This window comes from Phaseolus vulgaris, chromosome 9 (assembly GCF_000499845.2).
Source record: "Phaseolus vulgaris cultivar G19833 chromosome 9, P. vulgaris v2.0, whole genome shotgun sequence".
Taxonomy (NCBI): domain Eukaryota; kingdom Viridiplantae; phylum Streptophyta; class Magnoliopsida; order Fabales; family Fabaceae; genus Phaseolus; species Phaseolus vulgaris.
This window is the reverse complement of record NC_023751.2, coordinates 26,419,348-26,440,942: the sequence shown is the minus strand read 5'-3', so window position 1 is coordinate 26,440,942 and position 21,595 is coordinate 26,419,348. Positions and strand designations below refer to the sequence as shown.

General features: G+C 30.8%; 2 protein-coding genes across 4 annotated transcripts; one reads left to right on the top strand and one right to left on the bottom strand.

Moving 5' to 3' along the window:
* Positions 1–706: 706 nt before the first annotated feature.
* LOC137823181 (phosphoenolpyruvate/phosphate translocator 1, chloroplastic-like) lies at positions 707–4,610 on the bottom strand. Its single transcript, XM_068628341.1, has 9 exons — positions 3,905–4,610; positions 3,335–3,457; positions 3,102–3,254; positions 2,576–2,661; positions 2,370–2,454; positions 2,138–2,257; positions 1,963–2,031; positions 1,145–1,274; positions 707–1,019 (listed from the first exon to the last, which is right to left on the bottom strand). Exons 1-9 carry the CDS (start codon positions 4,259–4,261, stop codon positions 943–945), a joined length of 1,200 nt encoding a protein of 399 aa, XP_068484442.1. The 5' UTR covers positions 4,262–4,610; the 3' UTR covers positions 707–942.
* A 12,872-nt stretch (positions 4,611–17,482) lies between these two features.
* LOC137822786 (uncharacterized) lies at positions 17,483–20,144 on the top strand. Of its 3 annotated transcripts, none has more exons than XM_068627783.1 (7): positions 17,483–17,696; positions 17,767–18,065; positions 18,178–18,291; positions 18,473–18,553; positions 18,903–19,078; positions 19,194–19,290; positions 19,781–20,144. In XM_068627783.1, exons 2-7 carry the CDS (start codon positions 17,793–17,795, stop codon positions 19,895–19,897), a joined length of 858 nt encoding a protein of 285 aa, XP_068483884.1. In that variant the 5' UTR covers positions 17,483–17,696; positions 17,767–17,792; the 3' UTR covers positions 19,898–20,144. The 3 variants fall into 3 exon arrangements, with proteins under 3 accessions (XP_068483884.1, XP_068483886.1, XP_068483885.1); XM_068627785.1 differs by having other exon boundaries at positions 17,567–17,696; positions 17,802–18,065; XM_068627784.1 differs by having other exon boundaries at positions 17,567–17,696; positions 17,787–18,065.
* Positions 20,145–21,595: the final 1,451 nt, after the last annotated feature.

Sequence of the window (21,595 nt, the reverse complement as noted above, 5' to 3'; positions counted from 1 at the left end):
ACAAAGCATTTTCTCTAGAAAATAAATTAAATTACAAGTTCCATATTTCTATATATTTTTTGTAAGATTAAAATTATACAAGTGATCAGAGTGTCAATACAAACTATACACATGAGTATATTAACACAAATTACATTTCTTTTAGCCAAACTAAGGGATTTAAGGATTCTACTGCCCATAGCGATTCTTGCAACAACAACAACCACCATCCTAATTACCACTACCTACGACACAAACGAACACAACTCCCCTCACCACCACAAGCCACACCATTGCTAGCCTCGGAAAGGTAAAAAAAAAAAACACCACATGAAACCGCAATCCACAACACAAGAAGAATGAAAGAGAAACGAGAAATGTAGCAAGATAAAATTATATTTTGAGAAAAATTATAACTGCTGATGCAATAATTAAAATAATAGTATTAAAATTATAAAATGGGTGTAGAAAAAAAAATGAATTGTGAATGTATAGTTGCATTTTTTATTTTCAAAAAAACTTCATGCGGAACTGTAAAGATATTGTGGTGGTTGCATCTCAAATTTCAACTATACTCAGATGCAACTACATTTACAATTTAATGCACAGGGATCTGAGAAAAAGAATACTCAGTACGTAATATTGCTGACACTTAACAGGGCCCATTTCCCAATCAAAACTTGCAGACATTCAAAATATTTATGGCTATACATACGAAAATCATTCATTAAAATCACAACTTGCCGTGGTATTTGACCAAAATATTTTTTTTTCATGGAGCAAAACCAATAGGTAGTTTACTCAGACATAAATAATGAAATCCACAAGATAAAAATGGCACAAGCGAGGGTAAATAAAGGTAATCCTCATATTCTCTATGTCGCCCCTACAAAGAAATTAGAATTGCTGGTTGCAGCTATTTGGCTTTTCGTGATGCAACTAACAAAATTTCACCATTGAAAATTAAGTTGCTTTTGGCTTTGACTTAATTCGCTTCACCCTTGAATAGAGGAACACGCCAGCAAGAGCTATGGCAGTTCCTGTAGAAAAATAAAATAAAAATCTTAGCAACGGGGTGAATAGAGAGATATTGAATATTTAAGAAATTTTCAGAACAAATATCTTCAAATGTTTTCCTGTTCAAACCAGAAAGAAGCAACTTTACCAAAAGCATTCACGGGTGAGACAGGTGTTTGGAAGAAAATGACAGAGCTCACAATGACCACAACCCGCTTCACACAATTGCCCACAGAATGGGTAACTGGTGATACCCTTTGTAATATCATATAAGACACCTGCAAATTCACAGAAAAACATCAGTATATCATTCCAGAATACAACACCATTTAACTATTACAGAACGGAGCCATGTAAACAGTTATAGGGCAAGCAAGACCTTATCTAGGGCATAGCAAGCAAGAAGCAACGACTAGAATCCTAAATTATAACTTGGCTTTTTATTTATAGAAAGAAAAAATATTTATTTCTTAAGCACCCAAGTCTTCAGATAAAACAAGTCATCTTTCTAATTCAATTGAAATAGTTAACAGCCCGATAAGTAAATACCCATTTGCACGGAGATAACAGGATACAAACACATAATATATCTCGAAGCATAATAGTTGTATGTCGCTTAACTTCTCTAAAATATTCTTGGTCGTCTAAGTACCATGAGAGAAATACCACCAGAGAGTTGACTCTATTAGTACTACGTTAAGCATTTCACATCAGACAATTTACTGTTTCCCAATAAGGAATGGTTAATTATATTTAATCTTGCAGTCAAAAGATAAAAATGCTTGGGAACCACATAAAAAACACTAGTGAACAGAAGTTGATGCTGGAGGGTTCAATCTCCACCAGACCAGCTACCCCCCCTCCCTTTCCAGATGCTAGCAAGTTGCAAACTTGCAACTTCAAAGCATCCCCAAAAAGTAAAAACATATAAAGGTCCACCATAATTCATAGAAAAGCAAAGCTTACTTGTTGATACGCATGGAAACAGAGTGCAGCAAGAAGAGATCTGATGTAAAGTTGTCTAACATTTACCCCCTGTCAAGAAAGGTGCATCAATACTAGCAAATTCAACACAATTATATATTTTGATTGCAGCAATGATAACGACAATAGTATCTATTTTAACCATCAAGTTACTCACAGCAGATTGCAAGTAAGCAGGGGTAAATTTGACACCCTCCATGAAGACAGCCACTGGTGCTAACAAGAAGAAGGACATTACTGTTATTATAGAGAAGAGAGTAATATTGTCCAAAGAATCCTGAGAAGAAAAAATTCATCGTTATTTCCTGTTAAAATACCCTCTGAAGTGCAAAGATGGATATAAACAATGAAATATGTCCACATTTGGAAGTGGTCACAGATCATATTACCTCTTTGTTAACCATGGCCTTTTTGCTAAGAACATTACGGGATTGATTTGTCACATTGGAGGCCATTGCACTCCAAAAACCGGCCCTGTACACCATTCCACCAAAACATATTACAATTTGCATGACCAAAACTTCCCTTTTCAAATCCCACCAACTAAGTTGTCTTCTTTTTCTGGAAGGAACAAGGTAAGAAGCAGACATCTTACCAATTGAAAGAGGCCTCAGTAACAGACGCCAGTGCAACTCCACCAACAATAGGCACAAGGGAACCAACCACCCACGGTGTAGGAAACTGTAAGAGATAGAGAAACAAAGAATAATATGGAAGAAAATTAATTCCCAATGTACCAAATATTTCTATTTTTCCTTTAAAGGAAAGGCTTAGAATACATAACAATTCACAAACAACTTTATGAGAAGAGGAGTATTAGCAACACACTCTCTCTACCGCTCAATATCCTGTTATTAAAATTTATTCAGAACTACAAAAATCATCATAGATGATACAAAAATTTGTCATTTTTCATAAATTTTAATTAATAGTAAAGAATGTGTTAGAAAGTGACACTAGAATTTTTCATTCCTCGTGAAAAATATACCAACATGATAATTATCGTCAATTTCATGAACAAAAAAGACAATTCAAACCACAGCACAAGCCGCTAACAATCATAGTAAAAATTACTTCAGATTAATCCCGTTAAGCAAGACAGTTTGAACTACATATCTAACCTCTCCAAGGAACATGGCAGAAAGGATCACTGAAAAGAAAGGTTCCATGGCCTTGATTGTGTGAGTGAAAGACACAGCCACCTTCCCAAGACTCATATTAGTGAAAAGATTCCCCAAAGTATGCACCACAGCTAGCGGCAAAATTGCTACAAGCTGCCACAAATAATCGACCTTAGCAACACAAAACACAACAAAATAAACACACAAATTCAACACAGGAGAGACCAACATACCATAGCACCACTGAGCTTCGGCCTCTTGTAGAGATTCAAACCCCACATAAACGACACGAGCGCGGTCCCAACGGCAAATTGAACAAGAGTCACAGTTACCGGAAAATGGAACGCCTTCAACACCTACAAACAACAGAAGCCAAAACAACACCAAAACATACACACGCACCAAGTCAAAAATAAAATTCAAATCCTCATCAAACAAGCATTGCCGTTTACAATTAGTGAACATTATCATCACAGAATCCGAAACCATAATTGAAATATCCATTTACAGGATTCCGTCATTATGGACAACTCAAAACCCAGAAGCATGCAGCCCCACAATTGTTCATTATCAATCAGAATTGAAGTTTCACCAAGCTATTATTAAATATCAATGCTGATTAACGAAGTGAAACTCTAATTCCAACAAAAAATACACACAAAAAAAGAAAAACACATATGGAAATGCCTTTTAAGTTTTGTGTTATAAATTACGACAAATCTAAGGGCGTGTTTGGCAAATGATAACGTTTCAGCAAAATCGTTTTTCAATTGTTTAAAACAAGGAGAGATCTGGGGAAGGACCTGTTTGTTGTAGATATTGAAGTAGATGTTGAAGAGGTACCAGAGGCCAAACAATGCGCCGAGCTGGAGTGTTTTCAACAGCTGACTATTTTCGGCAGGCGCGCTGTCGGGAACGGCGTTCTCGGCGGCGCGCGGAGGGGAGGGAGGGAGCGGGCGGAACTTGAAGGAGGAGGAAGGGGAAGGAGAGAGAGTCCAAGATCGGCGAAGGAAGGAAGTGGAAGAGGCGACATTGGAGTTCACGCCTTCTGTGTGTTTGGCGAAAAGTCTGAGAGGGAGGGAAGGTCTAGAAGAGTTTAGAGAATGGTTGCGGAGAGGAAGAGAGAGCGAGGGAGAGAGTGTGAAAGCCGCGCTCTGCATTTTCGAGATCTGAGAGAGACACAGAGAGAGAGAGAGAGAGAGGGAGAAGGAATGAGAAGAAACAAACGGAACACAAGAGCTTAGGTTTCTCTTGTGTTGCGGTTGGTGGTTGTGATGTGTTGTCGGAGGGGTTGTTAAGAGTTGTGACGTTAAGTTTAGCTTTTAAGGGAGAAAGAGAGGGAGAGTTCTTAGGAGAGGCCGCCACCACCCAAGGTTTTCTTTGGTGTTTGTTTGCGAATGTTAGAGTCAGTGATGAAATGAATGGGAGTAGGTGGCTTTTTTTTTAAAGAGAAGATACTTTTGTTTGGGATCGCTACATCTATCTGAAAATGCAAAGAAATTAGTGGACAAAATAGCCGAAAAAAGAAGAAAAATTAATATTCATACTAAAATATCGAATATGCCAATGCCTGATTCCTTTTTTTTCTTAAAAAAAAAATAATAAATGAAGAATGGTGTGTGGGTGAAACCACTTTTTAACACCTTTTATTAATGTGTTTTTGTTCCTTTTAACTATATTTTAGGCTTAAGTCCAATCAAAGTTTTAGTTCAGTTAGTCCAATGAAACACTAAGAATAAAGTTTATTTTTCATTGACTAAAAAATAATTATTCTACAAATATTTTTTAAAATAAAATATTATATTATAATAAATAATAACTTTTTTTATATTTATTATCAAGATATCATTATAAAATGATCATGGTTTTGCTATCTATTAAACTAATACTTATCATATAAATTAAGTGAAAATATTAGAACCCTAATAAATCCTATTATTATGGGGTTCTGATTGTACAATTCCTTTTATTGTATTTGTCGAAGAAGAAGTGATGTGAACCTCTAGAGTATAAATCAAATGATATATCTCCTTAGTTTTTAACAGGGTTTTGATATATGGTTCGGTTTGTCTTGTCGTATCTTCATTCATTTTTTTAATTTTCATATTTCTCTTGGCTGCAATCAAATATTTATAAAAAAAACTCTCGTTAATTTAATTAAGTGTTTCTTGCATACATTTAACTATAAACTTTGTGATAAATAAACAAGAATTTATTGCATTACTATAAAATATTGAAACATATATAAATATAAATATCATAATTGAAACAAAAATTACAAAAATATTTAAAATAATATACCATAATATAACTTACAAAGTAAACCAAAAATTTGTAATAGCATAAATTAAGTAATTTTTTATGCATAAAATTTAAATTTAAATACGCTTAATTAAGTTTAAAGTGGCTCATAATTTGGATATTTTAATTGATTGTTTAAAAAATTTATAATTTTTCAAGTGAGTAACTATTATTTAATTTTTTTGTTAAATCGTTATTTTTTTATTGTTATTATTTATATGTTTTCACATGAAAATAAAAGAAATAATATAATTAAGTTTTAATTTCTTAATAAAATTTGGTATTTTTAATTAAGTTTTTATTAAAATATTTCGTTCTTTTGAGTTTAAAAAAAAATTATATTCTTCTTTTGAGTGTTTCCTATATAATTTTATTGTCAAATAAGATAATATGATTGTTTGATTTTCAAGTTTCAAACACAACATCATGAATTTTGGCAACAATAAAAATAAATATGTGAAACTTTAATTATCTTTATAAAATGACATAATTTTATTTTTTAAAATTAAAAACTAAAATAAAAATCAAATCAATTATATAGATACACAAAAATAATGTCTTTTGATAAAGATAATTAATGTTTTAGGTATCGTTTGTTTCTAAAGAAATGAAAATGTTTACTATTTTCAAGTAAAACACGAAAAATGAAACATAATTCATAATAAAACACGAAAAACGAGAAGGTGAATTCGTTTCAAACTTTCTTCGCAAAACTGCGAACAAAGTTGCATATTATTTTCAATTTACTTAATTAACCTTTACTTTAAACTTAAATTATTATTATTTTTTATTTAAAATAAAATTATAATTCAAATATAAAAAATATAATTAAAACTATAAAAAAGAATTATTATAAAATAATATAATTAATCATATTATAGTAAATTATAAATATAAATAATAATAATAAATATAATTTTAAAAATAAAAAAATAAATTTATATAATAATTATATTATTTATTAAAAAATAAAAATAATAATGTTATTTAATATAAGTTTTTTTATCAAATATTTATAATTATAAATATTTATAATTATAAATATTTAAATATTTTTTATCAAATTTTATATCATTTTTCATTTTTTTAAAATTAGTTATAATACATTATCAAAAATAATACTTCAATGAAAATAATATTTTAATTAAAAATAATATTTTAATTAAAAATAATTGTAATTTATAAATAAATCAATCAAATTAAACTTTTAACAATTTTTAAATATAAAGATAAATTTGTAAATTTATATTTTTATCAATTAAAAAAATATAATTTCAATCACATCTATCGTTTACAAACTTTTATAAATTTTCCCTACACTTTCTACTCTATTTACCTTAATCCAAACAACCTAATTTTCTTCACACTTTCCTTCCAATCATCTCAAATTCACTCCCTCAAATCCATTCCTAAATCCAAACAAAGCATTAGAGTTTTGTTTTTTATTATCCAATTCATGATCTTGTGTTTGTTACTAAAAAAATGAAATGGTCATGTCATTCAAGTTGACGTGGAGATTCAATTAAAAAATATAATGATTTTGAACACGAACAAAAATTCTTAATATGAATATCAAATTTATGAGGAATTTAAAACTTAACTATATATTTTTTATTTTTCATTTGGAGAAATGTAAACAATGATAATGCCAGATAATAACCATATCAACTCAATTAAAGTAAAACCAAATGAGAAATACTCAAATAAAAAATTTGGATACTCAATAAAACAATTTTTTTAAACTAGATTAAAAATACCTAAATTTGTGAAAATTTAAAAATTATTTAAATATTTAATATATTTATAAGATAATGATATGTTATCTATCACTTAAACAGATGTAATTATAAATATACTTTAAATTTATCTTAAAAATTCTACAAATGAAAAATTAAAAATATTTAATTAATACTAAATTAAAAAAATATGTGTATATGTCACATTAAATTAATGATTAAACCCATTCTTTTTTTTTTATACATTAATGATTTCTGTTTACTTATCTAAGAGATATGATAACTATTTTATTATGATTTATTTCAGTATATAACGTAAAATATGATAATGTTATTTTATTTTAACCTACAATTGTCTTATTCATATTATCTACATTTCTGATTTCCAATAAGAATTTAAACAAGAAACTAATAAAGTAGAACAATCTCTAGAAAGTATATTCTCATATTACATGGATCAGGAATATTTACTCGTAAAGTATAAGACATTTATTAAAAAAATATATTATATATAGTAGTAGAGTAATTAATATAGCACACATTTATTATAAGCTTTTATTCTTTAAATTATATATATATATAATAGTTTAAACACTTAAATTTAAATTATATTATTGATTAAAAAAAATATTATTCGAGTATTTTAAGCAAAATTATTCGAATAATAATGATAATTTTAAAAAATATAATATAATTTTTTAATAATATGTTAAGAAAAGTAACTACATAAATAATTATAATTTTGTATAATTTAGTTAAAAATATAATTTATAAAAACATTATTTTTTAAATTATATGTAATTTTATAAAACAAAAATGATGTTGTATTATTATCTTAATGCAGTATCTAATGTGCATCACATTAAAATTTTCTTGTTCTTGTCATGTTATTGTCTTCTCTGTCAAAGAAAATAATGTTTTTATCTTATTATTGTATTCTAAAGACAAAACAGATCTTAATAGTATTAATATAAACGATTACATGTGAGAGGGGTAACTAGGTAAGAAACAAGAAAATTGGTTGGTGAGAGTAGTTGAACCTATTGCATCTAAAAGTCACTCACTATCAATGGCAGCCACTTTAATATACCTAATTTTCTGCATTCAGAAGAACTTCTATTGAAGATTTTCAGCAAAATTCCACTTTGTACAGCAAAGGGAAGAGGAAGAAGAGAAGATGAAGTTGTATCATATTTAATGTTCTAAGAAAAATATTAATTATATATCATATGAAACTCTTTTAAATTAAATCCTCTAAAGACTTATGTGCATGAGTTTTACCAACATTTATTTTCCTAATATTTCTTTGAAAGAAATAAACAATTTCTTTGAAAGAATAAAATTACACCAAACATCTGTTCTCTTGTCTTTGACCAATAGGCACCATCATATCAACATTAACTTGTGAAATAATTGGATTTCAGATACAATTTCAAATCATGTTTTCAGCAAAAGTTTTAAAAAATATATTTTTAAAACATTCCATTCATATCTTTCCCAATAAGAATCATTAAATAAAAATCAATTTCAAAAATAAAAATAATTAATCACTATATTAATTAAATTAGATATTATTTTAAAAATTAAAAAAAATATTAATATTTAAAATAATTTTTATAATTAATAAAATTTATTATTACAGTAAATGAAGATGAATATTCTTTGTCTGATGTGATGCTTTAATGTAGCGTACGTAATCGCATGTAATCGTAATGAAGAAAGAGAGATTTTGATGAACCCTAATTGTAGAGAAAAATAAATATAAAAGAAACTTTTATTCACTTGTATATTAAAGAGTAAAATACATGGTGTATATATAAGAGAAAGATTAAGACCTAACTAAAATAGAAAAGGAAAGTTGGGCCAAAGAAACAAAGCCCAATAATTTAAAATAGAAAATTAAATATGTTAACTCAAGCTGGGGAGTAGATATTTGTCAGACCAGCTTGGATTTGAGAGTAGAGAACTGTGCGGAAGCAAGGGGTTTGGTGAATATGTCAGCAACTTGCATTGCAGAGGTAATAGGCAGTAGTTTGAGGAGACCAGAGTTAAGTTTTTCACGAACTAGGTGGCAATCAATTTCGATGTGCTTGGTTTGTTCATGAAAAACTTGATTGGAAGCTATTTGAAGGGCAGATTTGTTGTCACAATACAGGGTTGCAGGCTGGGAGAGAGGAAGATGTAAATCCTGAAGGAGGTAAGACAACCATGTGGTGGTGGCAAGTGCTCTATACTCGGCTTCAGAGGAGCTGCGGGAGATAGTTGGCTGCTTTTTTTATTTCCATGATATTAGGGAGTCTCCTAAGTAGATGGAATATCCAGTGACAGATTTGCGTGTGGTAGGGCATGTTGCCCAGTCAGAGTCACTAAAACCACAAAGGAGAAGTGAACTAGTGTGAGAAAAATATAGTCCTTCACGAGGGGTGCCTTTGAGGTAACGCAAAAGACGGGAGACAGCTTGTTGATGATGAGTTGTGGGTGCAGATATGAATTGGCTTAAATTGTGGATAGCGAAGGCGATGTCTGGTCGCGTGTTGGTTAAGTAAATTAGACGTCCAATGAGTCTTCTGTACTGGGAAGTGGCATCAGCATCGAGAGGTGAGCCTTGGTCGGGAGAGAGACGGGAGGTGTGAGTCATAGGAGTGGCCACAGGTGCAGAGTCATCTTGAAGGAGATCAAGAGTATACTTGCGCTGACTTAAATGAAGACCAGTATTGTTGCGAGCAATTTCCAGTCCCAAAAAGTAAGTGAGATTACCTAAATTTTTTATCTTGAAGTGATGGTGAAGGGATGCAGTAATTGTATTGATTTCCTCCGTGTCATCACCAGTTAAGACCAAGTCATCAACATAAACGAGAATAACAGTGAGTTTATCATTATTATATTTAAGAAAAAGAGAGTGGTCAGCAACAAAGATAGAGTACTTATTTGATAAAAGAAAAGTAGAAAGTTTTCCGTACCATTGACGACCAGCTTGAGGAAGACCATACAAAGACCGTTGAAGCTTGCAGACATGCTGGGGAGAAGGAAGAGAGAGGTCAGGTGGGGGGTTCATGTATACCTCTTCATGGAGATCACCGTGAAGAAAGGCATTATTGACATCAAGTTGTTTTAAAACCCAATTTTTGGTAGTGGCAACAGCAAGGAGAAGGCGAACGGTAGTGAGTTTAGCAACAGGTGCAAAAGTGTCTAAGAAATCAAGTCCTTCAACTTGGGTGAACCCTTTGGCAACAACTCTAGCTTTGTGGCGCTCAACAGTGACATCAGAATGATATTTGATTTTATATACCCATTTACAACCAATAGTTTTCTTTCCTGGAGGGAGAGGGGTAAGTTGCCAAGTATTGTTAGCAGCAAGAGCTTGAAGCTCAACTTGCATGGCAAATTGCCAAGAAGCATGTTTGGAGGCTTCGGTATAGGTGCGAGGTTCAGGATGAGAATTGATAGAGGAAATAATATTTCTAAAATTAGAAGATAAGGAATTGTAAGACAAGTAATTATGAATAGGATATCTACTACTTACAGTGTTGGTTGCTGTGTGGAAATCAGCAAGATAGGCAGGTTGTCAGTGAGGACGAGTTGATCTTCTTGGAAATTGGGGTGAGGTGCTTCCTGGAGGTGCAGGAGGTGATGATGCTGGTGGAGGTGCAGTGTTGGATGCAGGAGCAGAGACATTATTTGCTGGAAGATCAGAGGATAATAAGGCTGGTGGAGGGGCAGTATTAGGTGCAGGAGCAGAGGCACACGACTCAGCAAGAGATGCAGGAGTAGAGGCACACGGCTCGGCAGGAGGTGCAGTATAAAAAAAAAAATCAAGAGCAGAATTATATGCGTTAGAAATAGGGAGAGATAAAGTGTTGGGGTCCCTAGGCAAGCCACCATCCAATTTATATGGAAAATGGGTTTCATGAAAGATTACATGTCTTGATATCTCTATGCGATGAAACTTTAAATTTAAGACAATATAACCTTTTGTATTTTGCGGGAAACCAAGAAAAATACCTTTGATAGATCTATCATCTAATTTCTTCCTATGTGCAGTAATGGTACTAGCATAACATAGGCAACCAAACACTTTTAAAAAAGAAATGTCTTACGGTTTTCCAAACAATTGTTCATGAGGAGTGATGTTATTAAGTAATGGAGTAGGAATAGAATTTATTAAGAAAACAACATGATTTACAACAAATTTCCAAAAAATAGGAGGAAGATTTGCTTGAAAAAGTAAGGCTCTGGTTACATTTAGTATGTGTTGATGTTTACGTTCCACAATGCCATTTTGTTGTGGTGTTTCAACACAAGATGTTTGATGTATAATTCCCTTTGAAGCATAAAAACTTGACATAGCAAACTCAACACCATTGTCAGTACGAATCGTTTTGATATTAGTTTGGAAATGATTTTGAACAAAAACAGTGAAGTTAATGATGTGCGAACATACTTCAGATTTATTATGCAACAAAATAACCCAAGTATAACGCGAGTAATCATCAACAATAGTTAAGAAATAACGAAAACCTTGCATAGAAGTTATGGAATAGGGTCCCCAAATATCAAAGTGTACAAGATCAAAAATAGCAGAGGTAGCAGTAGTACTTAAAGTGAAAGGAAGTTTTCTCTGTTTTGCACGACTACAAGTGTCACATACATGATGAGTATCAATAGTAATAAAAGGGTATTGTTTACGTAAGACATGTAATCTTTCATGTGAAGGGTGCCCCAGTCTATAGTGCCACAGTGTTTTGTCCGTGATATTACAATTAATAAGAGGAGCAAAACAATGCGGTTTAGAATGACTAGAAGCAGGCAAGGTAGTGACAAGGTACAAGCCAGCGGTGGCTTTAACTGTACCAATCCTCTCTTGAGTGAGATTGTCTTGTATAATGCAGTGGGTTGAAGTGAAAGTTAAAGTGCATTTAAGTTGGTGTGTGAGTTTAGAAACAGATATTAAGTTTAATTGAAAATGAGGCACGTATAACACATCAGACAAATAAAACTAATCAGAAAAACGTACTAAACCAGAATATGTGGCATAAACAGTTTGGCCATTTGGAAGACTAATTAAGACAGGTTTAATTTTAGTATAAGTAGTAAAAACGTTCAAATTGTGACAAACATGATCAGTGGCACCAAAATCAATAATCCAAGATTCTTTTATAGAAGATAGTGAAGAGAGAAACTTACCTGTTGAAGAATGCTCAGTATTGAGGATTTCATCCGTAGAGATGGTGCCGACTTGATTAATTTGAGTGTGAGGGGTAGGATCCTCAAGGTTTTGCTAACGCAAAATGTTGGTAAGGAATTGGCACTTTTGTGATGTAAGTAGAATCCCCTTTACATCATGTTCTTTAGGAAAAAGCTCAGAAAAAGTGTCAGTAGTAATCATATTATTGGCTTGGGATGTCCAATTGGTGAATTTGTAGCCAGGAGGGAACCCATGCTTTTTATAACAGGTGTCAACAGTGTGGCCAAGACGATTACAAAAAGTGCAGACTTTTCTAGTAAAAGAAAACTTTGAGGTTTTAACATTACTAGAAGGAAAACCCACTTTGCGAAAACAAACAGCCTCAGTATGACCATATTTACCACAAAAATTGCATGTAATAGTGTGACTACTATTAAGACTATGAAGACTAGGGTTTTCATTAAACATTGCCTAAAAGATTTTTAAAACCAATCAAGATTTTGAAAGAGAACAGAAAAAAAAAAACCAAGAAATAAAAATCAGAGAGAAGCGCAGCAGAACTCTTCATTCGAAGAGCTCTGATACCATATTACAGTAAATGAAGATGACTATTCCTTGTCTGATGTGATGCTTTAATGTAGCGTACGTAATCGCATGTAATCGTAATGAAGAAAGAGAGGTTTTAATGAACCCTAATTGTAGAGAAAAATAAATATAAAAAAAACTTTTATTCACTTGTATATTAAAGAGTAAAATACATGGTGTATATATAAGAGAAATATTAAGACCTAACTAAAATAGAAAAGAAAAGTTGGGCCAAAGAAACAAAGTCCAATAATTTAAAATAGAAAATTAAATATGTTAACATTTATAAATTAATATTTTATTAATTAGAATACTATTTAATTTAATTAATATAGTGATTAATTATTTTTTATTTAATAATTTTCTTGTTGTAGTTAGTATTTTCAATATTATTAACATACGTTTATATGGATGGAGAGAAAAGAAAATAGAAAAGTGAAAAAAAAAATGTCATTTTCTCATATTTTTCCTGTTTGATATGGCAGAGAAAATGTAAAATAAATAATTTTTTTTGGAAGAACATGTAAATAAGTTGACACACCAAAAATTATTAAATAGATATTTTAAAATGTTTTATATAAAAAAATATAACCAAAATTTTAAAGATGGATTTGAATAATTATTTTGTGTATTATGTAAGCTCTTTTACATACAATGTTTTAATCTTTTACTTTACAGATAAAACAAAAGTTACCTCTATACAAAGCTACAAAATGACTATCTACAAGTACACAATGTTAACATTATAAAACATATGTAAAAAAATGTTGGTTCACTAGACGACATAACTCTAAAGCATTAGACGAACTTTTCTTAAACAATGTCTACAACTATTACACGACCATGTTGAATATAGGCTTTGATGTCTCCAAATCTAAGTGGATTGCTTGAAGACTATACTGTTGGTTGAGTGCATGTATTTTGTGTAGTTTGAATTTGTTAATCCACTCATAATTATGATCCAAAGTTGTTTGATTCAAGTTCTTTTGAAAAAGAGATGTTTTCTAAAGAAAGTGGAAAATAAACCTATTGAAATTTCGATTCAACCAGATATTTTACACTTAGAGTATTTTGAAAAAAGCTTGAAATTGGTTGACCTTGTTGTCAAGCCAATTCAATCGATTGTTTCGTTGTTTTCAATCAGTTGATTTTTTGAAAATCTTAATAGAATTTTGTTAAGTTGATTTAATCTATTTTAATTGTTTTAAAACTGATTTGGCTCTTGCATTAAATGCTTTTAGCAACTGATTGAAGTTTAAATAATTTTGTTATTGATTCAGAATATCTCTTTCAAATCAGTTTTTTCCATGCTTCAAGCTTTGAATTCTTTCTAAGTGGAATAGGATTGCATTGTATTATTTTCACTTTAATATGAGATTGTACCTATATGTACTCATTCCTTTCTCTCTTGACTACTGTATTTCTATAAAGACTAGTGTTGTGTAGATTCAAAGGTTGTTCTGGAATCTGTGGTGTTTTTCCAAAGGTGGTGTGTGTTCTTGAAGGGTTCAAGATCACCTCTTTAGTGTGTGTTGTGTAATAAGGTGTTTGTCTGCTTAGTGAATTCTCAGAGGTTTCTGAGGACTAGATGTAGCTCTTGGTAAAGAGTGAGCCAGTATAAACTCTTTGTGTTGATCTCTCTATCCCTACTCTCTTTTAAATATGTTTTTGCTTTGTTTTTAACATTGCTAATAAGAACAACCGATTGTTTCGCAAAAACAACCGGTTTATCTTCTAGAATCACATTAAAAACAAATTTGAAATTGGCTGAACTTATTTCTATTTCTTTGATTCCTCATTGGCTTTCAATCTACCTTCAACATTTGCGAAAATCTTTCATAAATAATTCACCCCCCTCTTGTTTAAGACCTACATTTCTAATCGACCATACTAACATAAGGCATGTATAACCACCACAGTTTACATTATAGAAATAATCCAATACACCTAGATTTACATGACCCATTATTTCTATAAAGTATGACAACATATGATCAATACACATACAATTTAAAGAGTATCATTTTGAATTTCTAAGTCCATTTTATCTTTTAAACTTAATATGTGCTCGACATTGGATTTGAATTCGTCAGGTTTCTTTTTCTAGTAAAGAGAAAATTGAGAGGAATGTTGTAAAAGTAGAAAAAAAAAGGTTTAACTACATCAATTTTTGGACACTTGACTTTGAAAAGTACACTTTTGAAACTTTTGAAAGAGGTGGTATAGATTGAAAAAATACCACCATATCTAGCACCATTAAGAGAAACCCATTTGATTTCAACATTATGTTTTAATGAAATACATAAATGTATCGGTGTTTGTTCACGTTCATGCTCTAAGTTAGTTTTTTTTTTAATTTTTAAATATTTTAATTTTAATTATTATTTGGTTTAAAATTATTTATATATATAATTAATTTTATTATATTGTATTTAGAATATAATGTATTATGTTTTAAGATAATTGTTATATGTTAAACATCTTGGTATTGGGTCTACGGGTGATCGACCCTCAGCAATGTGTATTGTGTTTTATAATGTATTATGTTTGAAATATAATGTATTATATTTTCATTTTTGAATTGTTGTTTTAATTTTTATATGTTGAACGCTTTGGTACTAGGTTTAGGGTTTAGTATGTGACTCTGAAACACATATTTTTGAATATTTTATTCAGATTTTGGTACATATTACATCAGTTTTTACAACCGGTGTTATATGTACTTGACATTTTACATCGTTAAGATCTACATCGGTGATGTAATCGGTATTATATGTAATTGACATTTTACATCGCTGAGATCTACATCGATGATGGAACCGGTGTTATTTGTCTCCTATAACTGGTGTTATATGCGTTTTCTGCACTACTACTTTACTAAAGAAAGAGGCATTACGACTCTCTTCATTAGTATACTCATTTCCAATGTCAAAAACCTCTTTTTGTTAGCAAGGAACAACCACTATGAGAAAATTAACTTAAACTACTAGCGGAAGAAGAAGCTACATACATGGTTAGAAAACAAACCATGAAATAAAAATTGGATCTTGAAGGTGGGATTAAATAGTGTTTAAAAAATTTATGCAAAGGAAACCCATTGCTTTTACTAGATGATATGGAGGAAGATCATCTAATAACTGAAGCACTTTTTATAAATCAATTTTCACAAAGGAGATGAGATAGAGATAGAATGACTACTCATATAATAGAGAAGAAGATAAAAACTTGTTTGTACTTTGTTCACTTAAACTAAGTTACACTCCTGTATTGTACATTATTCAATTATCATTCATAAGAATGAGCATCTTCTTTTATAAGGATTCGTAAGGGATCTTTGTACATTAGGTAGGTGCATGTAGAGCTTTTTCATGCTTTATAGGATTTCAATTATTTCTACAAAGCATGTCACCTTTAAGATGCAATATCTCTACACTGTGCATAAAAGGTTGTACATAAACATTCTTAATATAAATGTTTGTACTATTTGTCAGAATCAATCTTGAAAATGGTTGTCAACCTACATTGTTGTCAACCTACATTGCCTGTAGAGTTGATATGTATAAAGCTTCTAGATATTGAAGAATCATATTATGCTTGAATGTTATGTACATGTGTTACAATAACTTTTCATGATCTCTTTAGATGATAAACAATATGATATATATGAGTTTACATATGTATGCATATAACTTGCATTTTTTATAAGCTTATATTTTTTGTAATTTTAATTTCTGATAATTTCTCATTACAAACATTAGTACTAGCAAAATTTTATTGTGTTTGTTAGCATCAAAACATCAAATATTGGGATTTGTCTAATATGTACTTGATCATGTCTTAACAAACTAGACATAAGAATGAAGCAAACAACATACCTCAAAAGTTCTTTAAAGCAAAAGGTAATCCATCAAAGAAAATGCAAGTGAAAAAATTACCAAAAAATGAAAAAGGACAAAGAACTTATTTATATGAAAAAAAAGGAAGTATTTTGAATGTAACAACATATTTAAACTTCAAAGGTCATGTTTTTTCATTTATAATATAATATATGTTATAAAAATAATAAAATGATTACTTTTTCATAATATTAAAAAAGAAAAAAGTGTAAAAAAAATCATGAAGGAAGTGAAGCAAAACTCAGGAACTAAACTATAAAAATAAAAACATTACAGAACACAAACATGTTTCTAGATATAAGAAAACTAGATAAACTCTCTCAAAATACACATAATGCTATACAATCAATTTATATAAATTTTCATAAAGTAATATAATATAATATAGAAATAAAATATGTAAAATTATATTAAAAATTAAAAAACTTAATTAAGTTTTAATTATTTTATTAATTTAAATATATATTTTATATTTTAATTTAAGAATTTTACAGTTTATTTATTTTTTATCAGGGGACGTGACTGTTTCTTATGCATGATTTCCAAATTAATCTTTTCCTTTGTTAACTCAATTATTCCTTTTTAAAAGAATGACTTCACCATGGTAGTAGAACAAAAAGTATTTTTAATTGATCCTAAATTAAATTTATAAAATGACGTAAATTTACAATATTCCTCAAACAAAAGTGTGCTCCTCGTCCCAAATCGAAAATCCCCAATAATACGACAACGGCTAATTTGGCATCTGACTTTTCAGATATTTAGGATTTGGTATTTATTTATAGCACGCAGACAAGAATCTATGAACAACCGCAAAAAATGGTTTCAGAACCAAATCCAGGAAAAAAAACCGCGGAAATCGAGGTAGCACACAGCAATAAAAGTGCTGAAGGTAATAATCAATTTGATTCCTTTTTACTTTCACAATCTGATTCGATTTTGAAGTTGAGGATTTCATTCAGACAAAAAAATAAAAAAATAGAGGAGAATGATGCAGTCGTTGTTGAGCGCGAAGACATGCGTGGGTATGCTGTCACCGGTTATAACGAACTCCGAAGAAAGGAGTAGGAGGAGGATGATGCAGAGAGTGAATTGTAGAAACAGTAGGAATTGGAGGAATGTGGCTGTGTCGTGCGGTTCGGGGAAGAACGGGAACGAGGGAATTGGCGCGAGTGAAGGGTGGAATTCGGGTTCGTTTTTGTCTCCTAGTCACAATTACGCGATCTTGAAGCACCGGATGGAGATAGCGGCGAAGTCCGAGGTTAGTGCTATTGTTTTTTTTTTCTTTTGTTTGAAAAGAAAATGGTTTTTTCATCTTTTATCATTGATGTGGCTCCTCGGTGTTGGAAATACTGAATTTGAAACGGTGGTAGTTTTATGAAGAGGCTGCAAGGATTCGTGACTCGCTCAAATGCTTCGAGGACGAGGTTCCTGTTCTGCGTCTGCGGAGGTTGTTGAAAGAAGCTGTTGCTGATGAGAGATTTCAGGTCAATTATCGTTTTTAAACTAAGAATTTTGCACATTAATTACATGTTTTTAATATATTAATAAATAAGTTCTAATTTTAATTCAACCTTACAAAATTGATTTTGATTTGTAGTGCGCCATGAAAGTATGAGGTTTGGGGTTGATCTTGGCTTCTTATCTTCTCTTCTTGTGCATATGCAGGATGCAGCTAAATATCGTGATCAGCTCAAAGAAATTGCTCCACATTCTCTCTTAAAATGTTCAAGTGATTGTACAACCTTGGTATGAATACTACTTACTTTTACAAACAGTTACTTTGTTGTGACCTTTCTTGGTATAATCTCTTCAGGGATTGCTTTTAATTTAACTGCATCAGTGCAGTGATTAGTTCAATGCCAAGTACCTTCTTGGAAATCAATGGAATACTTGGTTTTCACGTGCGTTTGGAGCTTTTTGTTTAGGATTCTGTCCTCTGAAATAATATCTAATCCAATCCCAAAACACCTGAAAATATATATATTTTTTCTATAAACTACAAAAGGAAAGAAATCATGAGTTCATTTTTCATCTGGGCATCACATAATTGTAAAATAAGAAATGAACTTTCAGAGCTTATTTTGAACTTGTTCAGGGAATTCGAGTACAAGTTAAGAGTGTATATTTAGAGGGCAGAAGTGAATCAACAGCAGAGGAGGTATATTTCTTTGAATATAAAATAAGAATTACTAATAACACAAACCGCCCTGTTCAGCTCCTCAGAAGGCACTGGATTATAACCGATGCTAATGGAAAAACTGAAAATTTCTGGTGAGTTCATCATTCTTATGCTCCTTATGCTTTTTAATGGTCTTTTTCATATTCTTTTTATACTCACGTGGATTCAAGTTTTATGCAACTTTTGCTCTTCACTTTCCACGTGCAGGGGAATTGGGGTTGGTGGTGAACAGCCAGCTATATTTCCTAAGAGTAGTTTTGAATTCTCTTCTACATGCCCTTTAAACGCACAAAATGGTAGAATGGTAAAAAACTTTTCTTTTGTTTCTTATTATTCTTCTGTGAAATAGTCTCACCCAGTGGAAAAAATACTCTCTTTTTTAATTTTTTTTAAGAAAGTTAGATTATTAAAGTCCTTTGATTTCTTAATTGTGTTTGGTAATGTCACGTCTATCAAATTAATGGACTAGATGTTCACATGACATTGTTAATGCTGAACTCTATATAGCAGAAACTTGTAAATGATCTGGGGAAAAAGTTAATGATAACAACATCTCTTTATATTTTTTTAAATTACATTATGTTTTTATTACTGTTATAATGGTATCGTTATTTAAGTACAAGTGTAACAGGTATAATGTTTCTGTTTTGTATTATTGACACTTCTCAATGTTCTGAATACATTAGTTGCAGTTTGATTTCACGATTGATTTCAACTTCTGAGTATTTCTTATTCTCTTTATCTTCCCATTGAACGGAAAAGCAGATATTTAAATCTCATCTGCTATAATACAGGAAGGTAACTTTGAGCTGATACACGTTGATCGAGTAGGTCCAAGAGCATTTAGCGTGGACGTTGCCCCTTTTTCTCTCTCTCTACTTGGAGATGGTGATGATGGTGAAATTATCTGAGGTACCATTGCAGCATCACCTTCTCAGGTTGCACCAATAAGCATTGGGAACTTGTTCTCACAGCCATATCGAAATTAAAGCTCACTATTTGCATTTTCGGTTTGCCGAATGAGACATGTTTTGCTGTACAAATTTATATTTCATTTTATTTTCTTGTTTTGGGAGAGAACCTTACAAATGTATATTAATTTTGGTGTGTACAGAACTCCATTATTACTAAATATCAGTTAGTTGCAGTTTGGTAGTAGTTGATATTGGTCACTTACTTGTTCTTGGTTGCTTTTTCCTAACGCTCTATTCTAGTTTTGTTGTATAGCTTTATAGATATTTTGACCTGAATTCTCTCAAAATCCAAAGTACAGCACGGGTCGGGAGGATTTCCTTCTTTTGCAATGGACGATTCTTATGTGCCTTAGTTTTCGGTTAGCATGGAAGAGTACATGTAAAAGGTTCTCCAACGGTTAAGTCAGTCAACCTATTTATAAGAACGATTTAGATTTTTGTGTTCATGGACTTGTATTAGTGTAATTTTTGTGGTTAACCTTTTAACACAATGTATAATTGTCTTAATCCTCCTTTCAATCTTGTTTTAAGGTGCTGAAATGAAGTTTAGTAAATATAATAATTTTTGTGGTCGAGGGAGGTCTCGGCCTTGGGTAGAGTTGGAAGTGCATTATAAGAAAATCATGAAATAGAAACCAATTTTTATAAATCAAAATAATTAATTGCAATAGTAATTAAATTAGAGAGCATTTTAGAAACTAAAAAAAATGGTTTCTAAATTAGTTTATATTATTGTTAAATAGTTTCTAAATTGGTATCTAATTAACAACCAAAGTTTTTGCTAAAAACTAAATAATTAGTAGTTAAAACCTTAGTTACTAATTAGATATCAATTTAAAAATTATTTAACAATAGGAACTAATTTAGTTACTATTGTAATTAATTATTTTGGTTTATAAAAGTTGATTTTTATTTAATTATTTTTTTAATGGTGGTATACTGAGCGATGTTCAAAATGACGTATAAGTGTCTTGTTTGAAGGGGGATGTTTGAATCATTGTATACACATGTGCTTGCTTAGAGTCTTTTGCGTTCACAACATTATATCTTTTCATCACACAAACCATCCAATTTAGAAGTTGATTACGTTCAACCATTGATGCATAAGAACATATCTTCACTCACCTCCTTCTCATGATCTTATAAATTAAACCTAACTTTGCTTCCTTTCTCAGCTGCATTATTTCATCAACTTAATTATACCTACCACTGCGTGTGAAATTAAAGGTACGTCTTTCTCCCAAAAACACTGTATCAATTTATGCAAATGATATTACATGTTAACAAAATATCATTTCATATATATGACTCTTGTACAAAAACTAAATTTTCGTATTATTCTCACTTTTATAGTTATAGGATTTCATGTTCATGATGAATAAAATTTGTACAGGATGATGCTACAAAATAAAAAAATATTTTCCCATCTTTTTGCTTACACAATAATAAAATATCAGTTCTTCAACAAAATTAATAAATAGTTATAGATGGTTAACTGTAAGAAGATATGATTGTGAACATAGTACAGTACAAAAATGGGTTGGTACGGAATAAAGTTAAAATAAATATATATTTTGGATATTTAAAATTAACTATTAAAAATAATTTTCAGAGATGAATTATAATTTTTTTGTT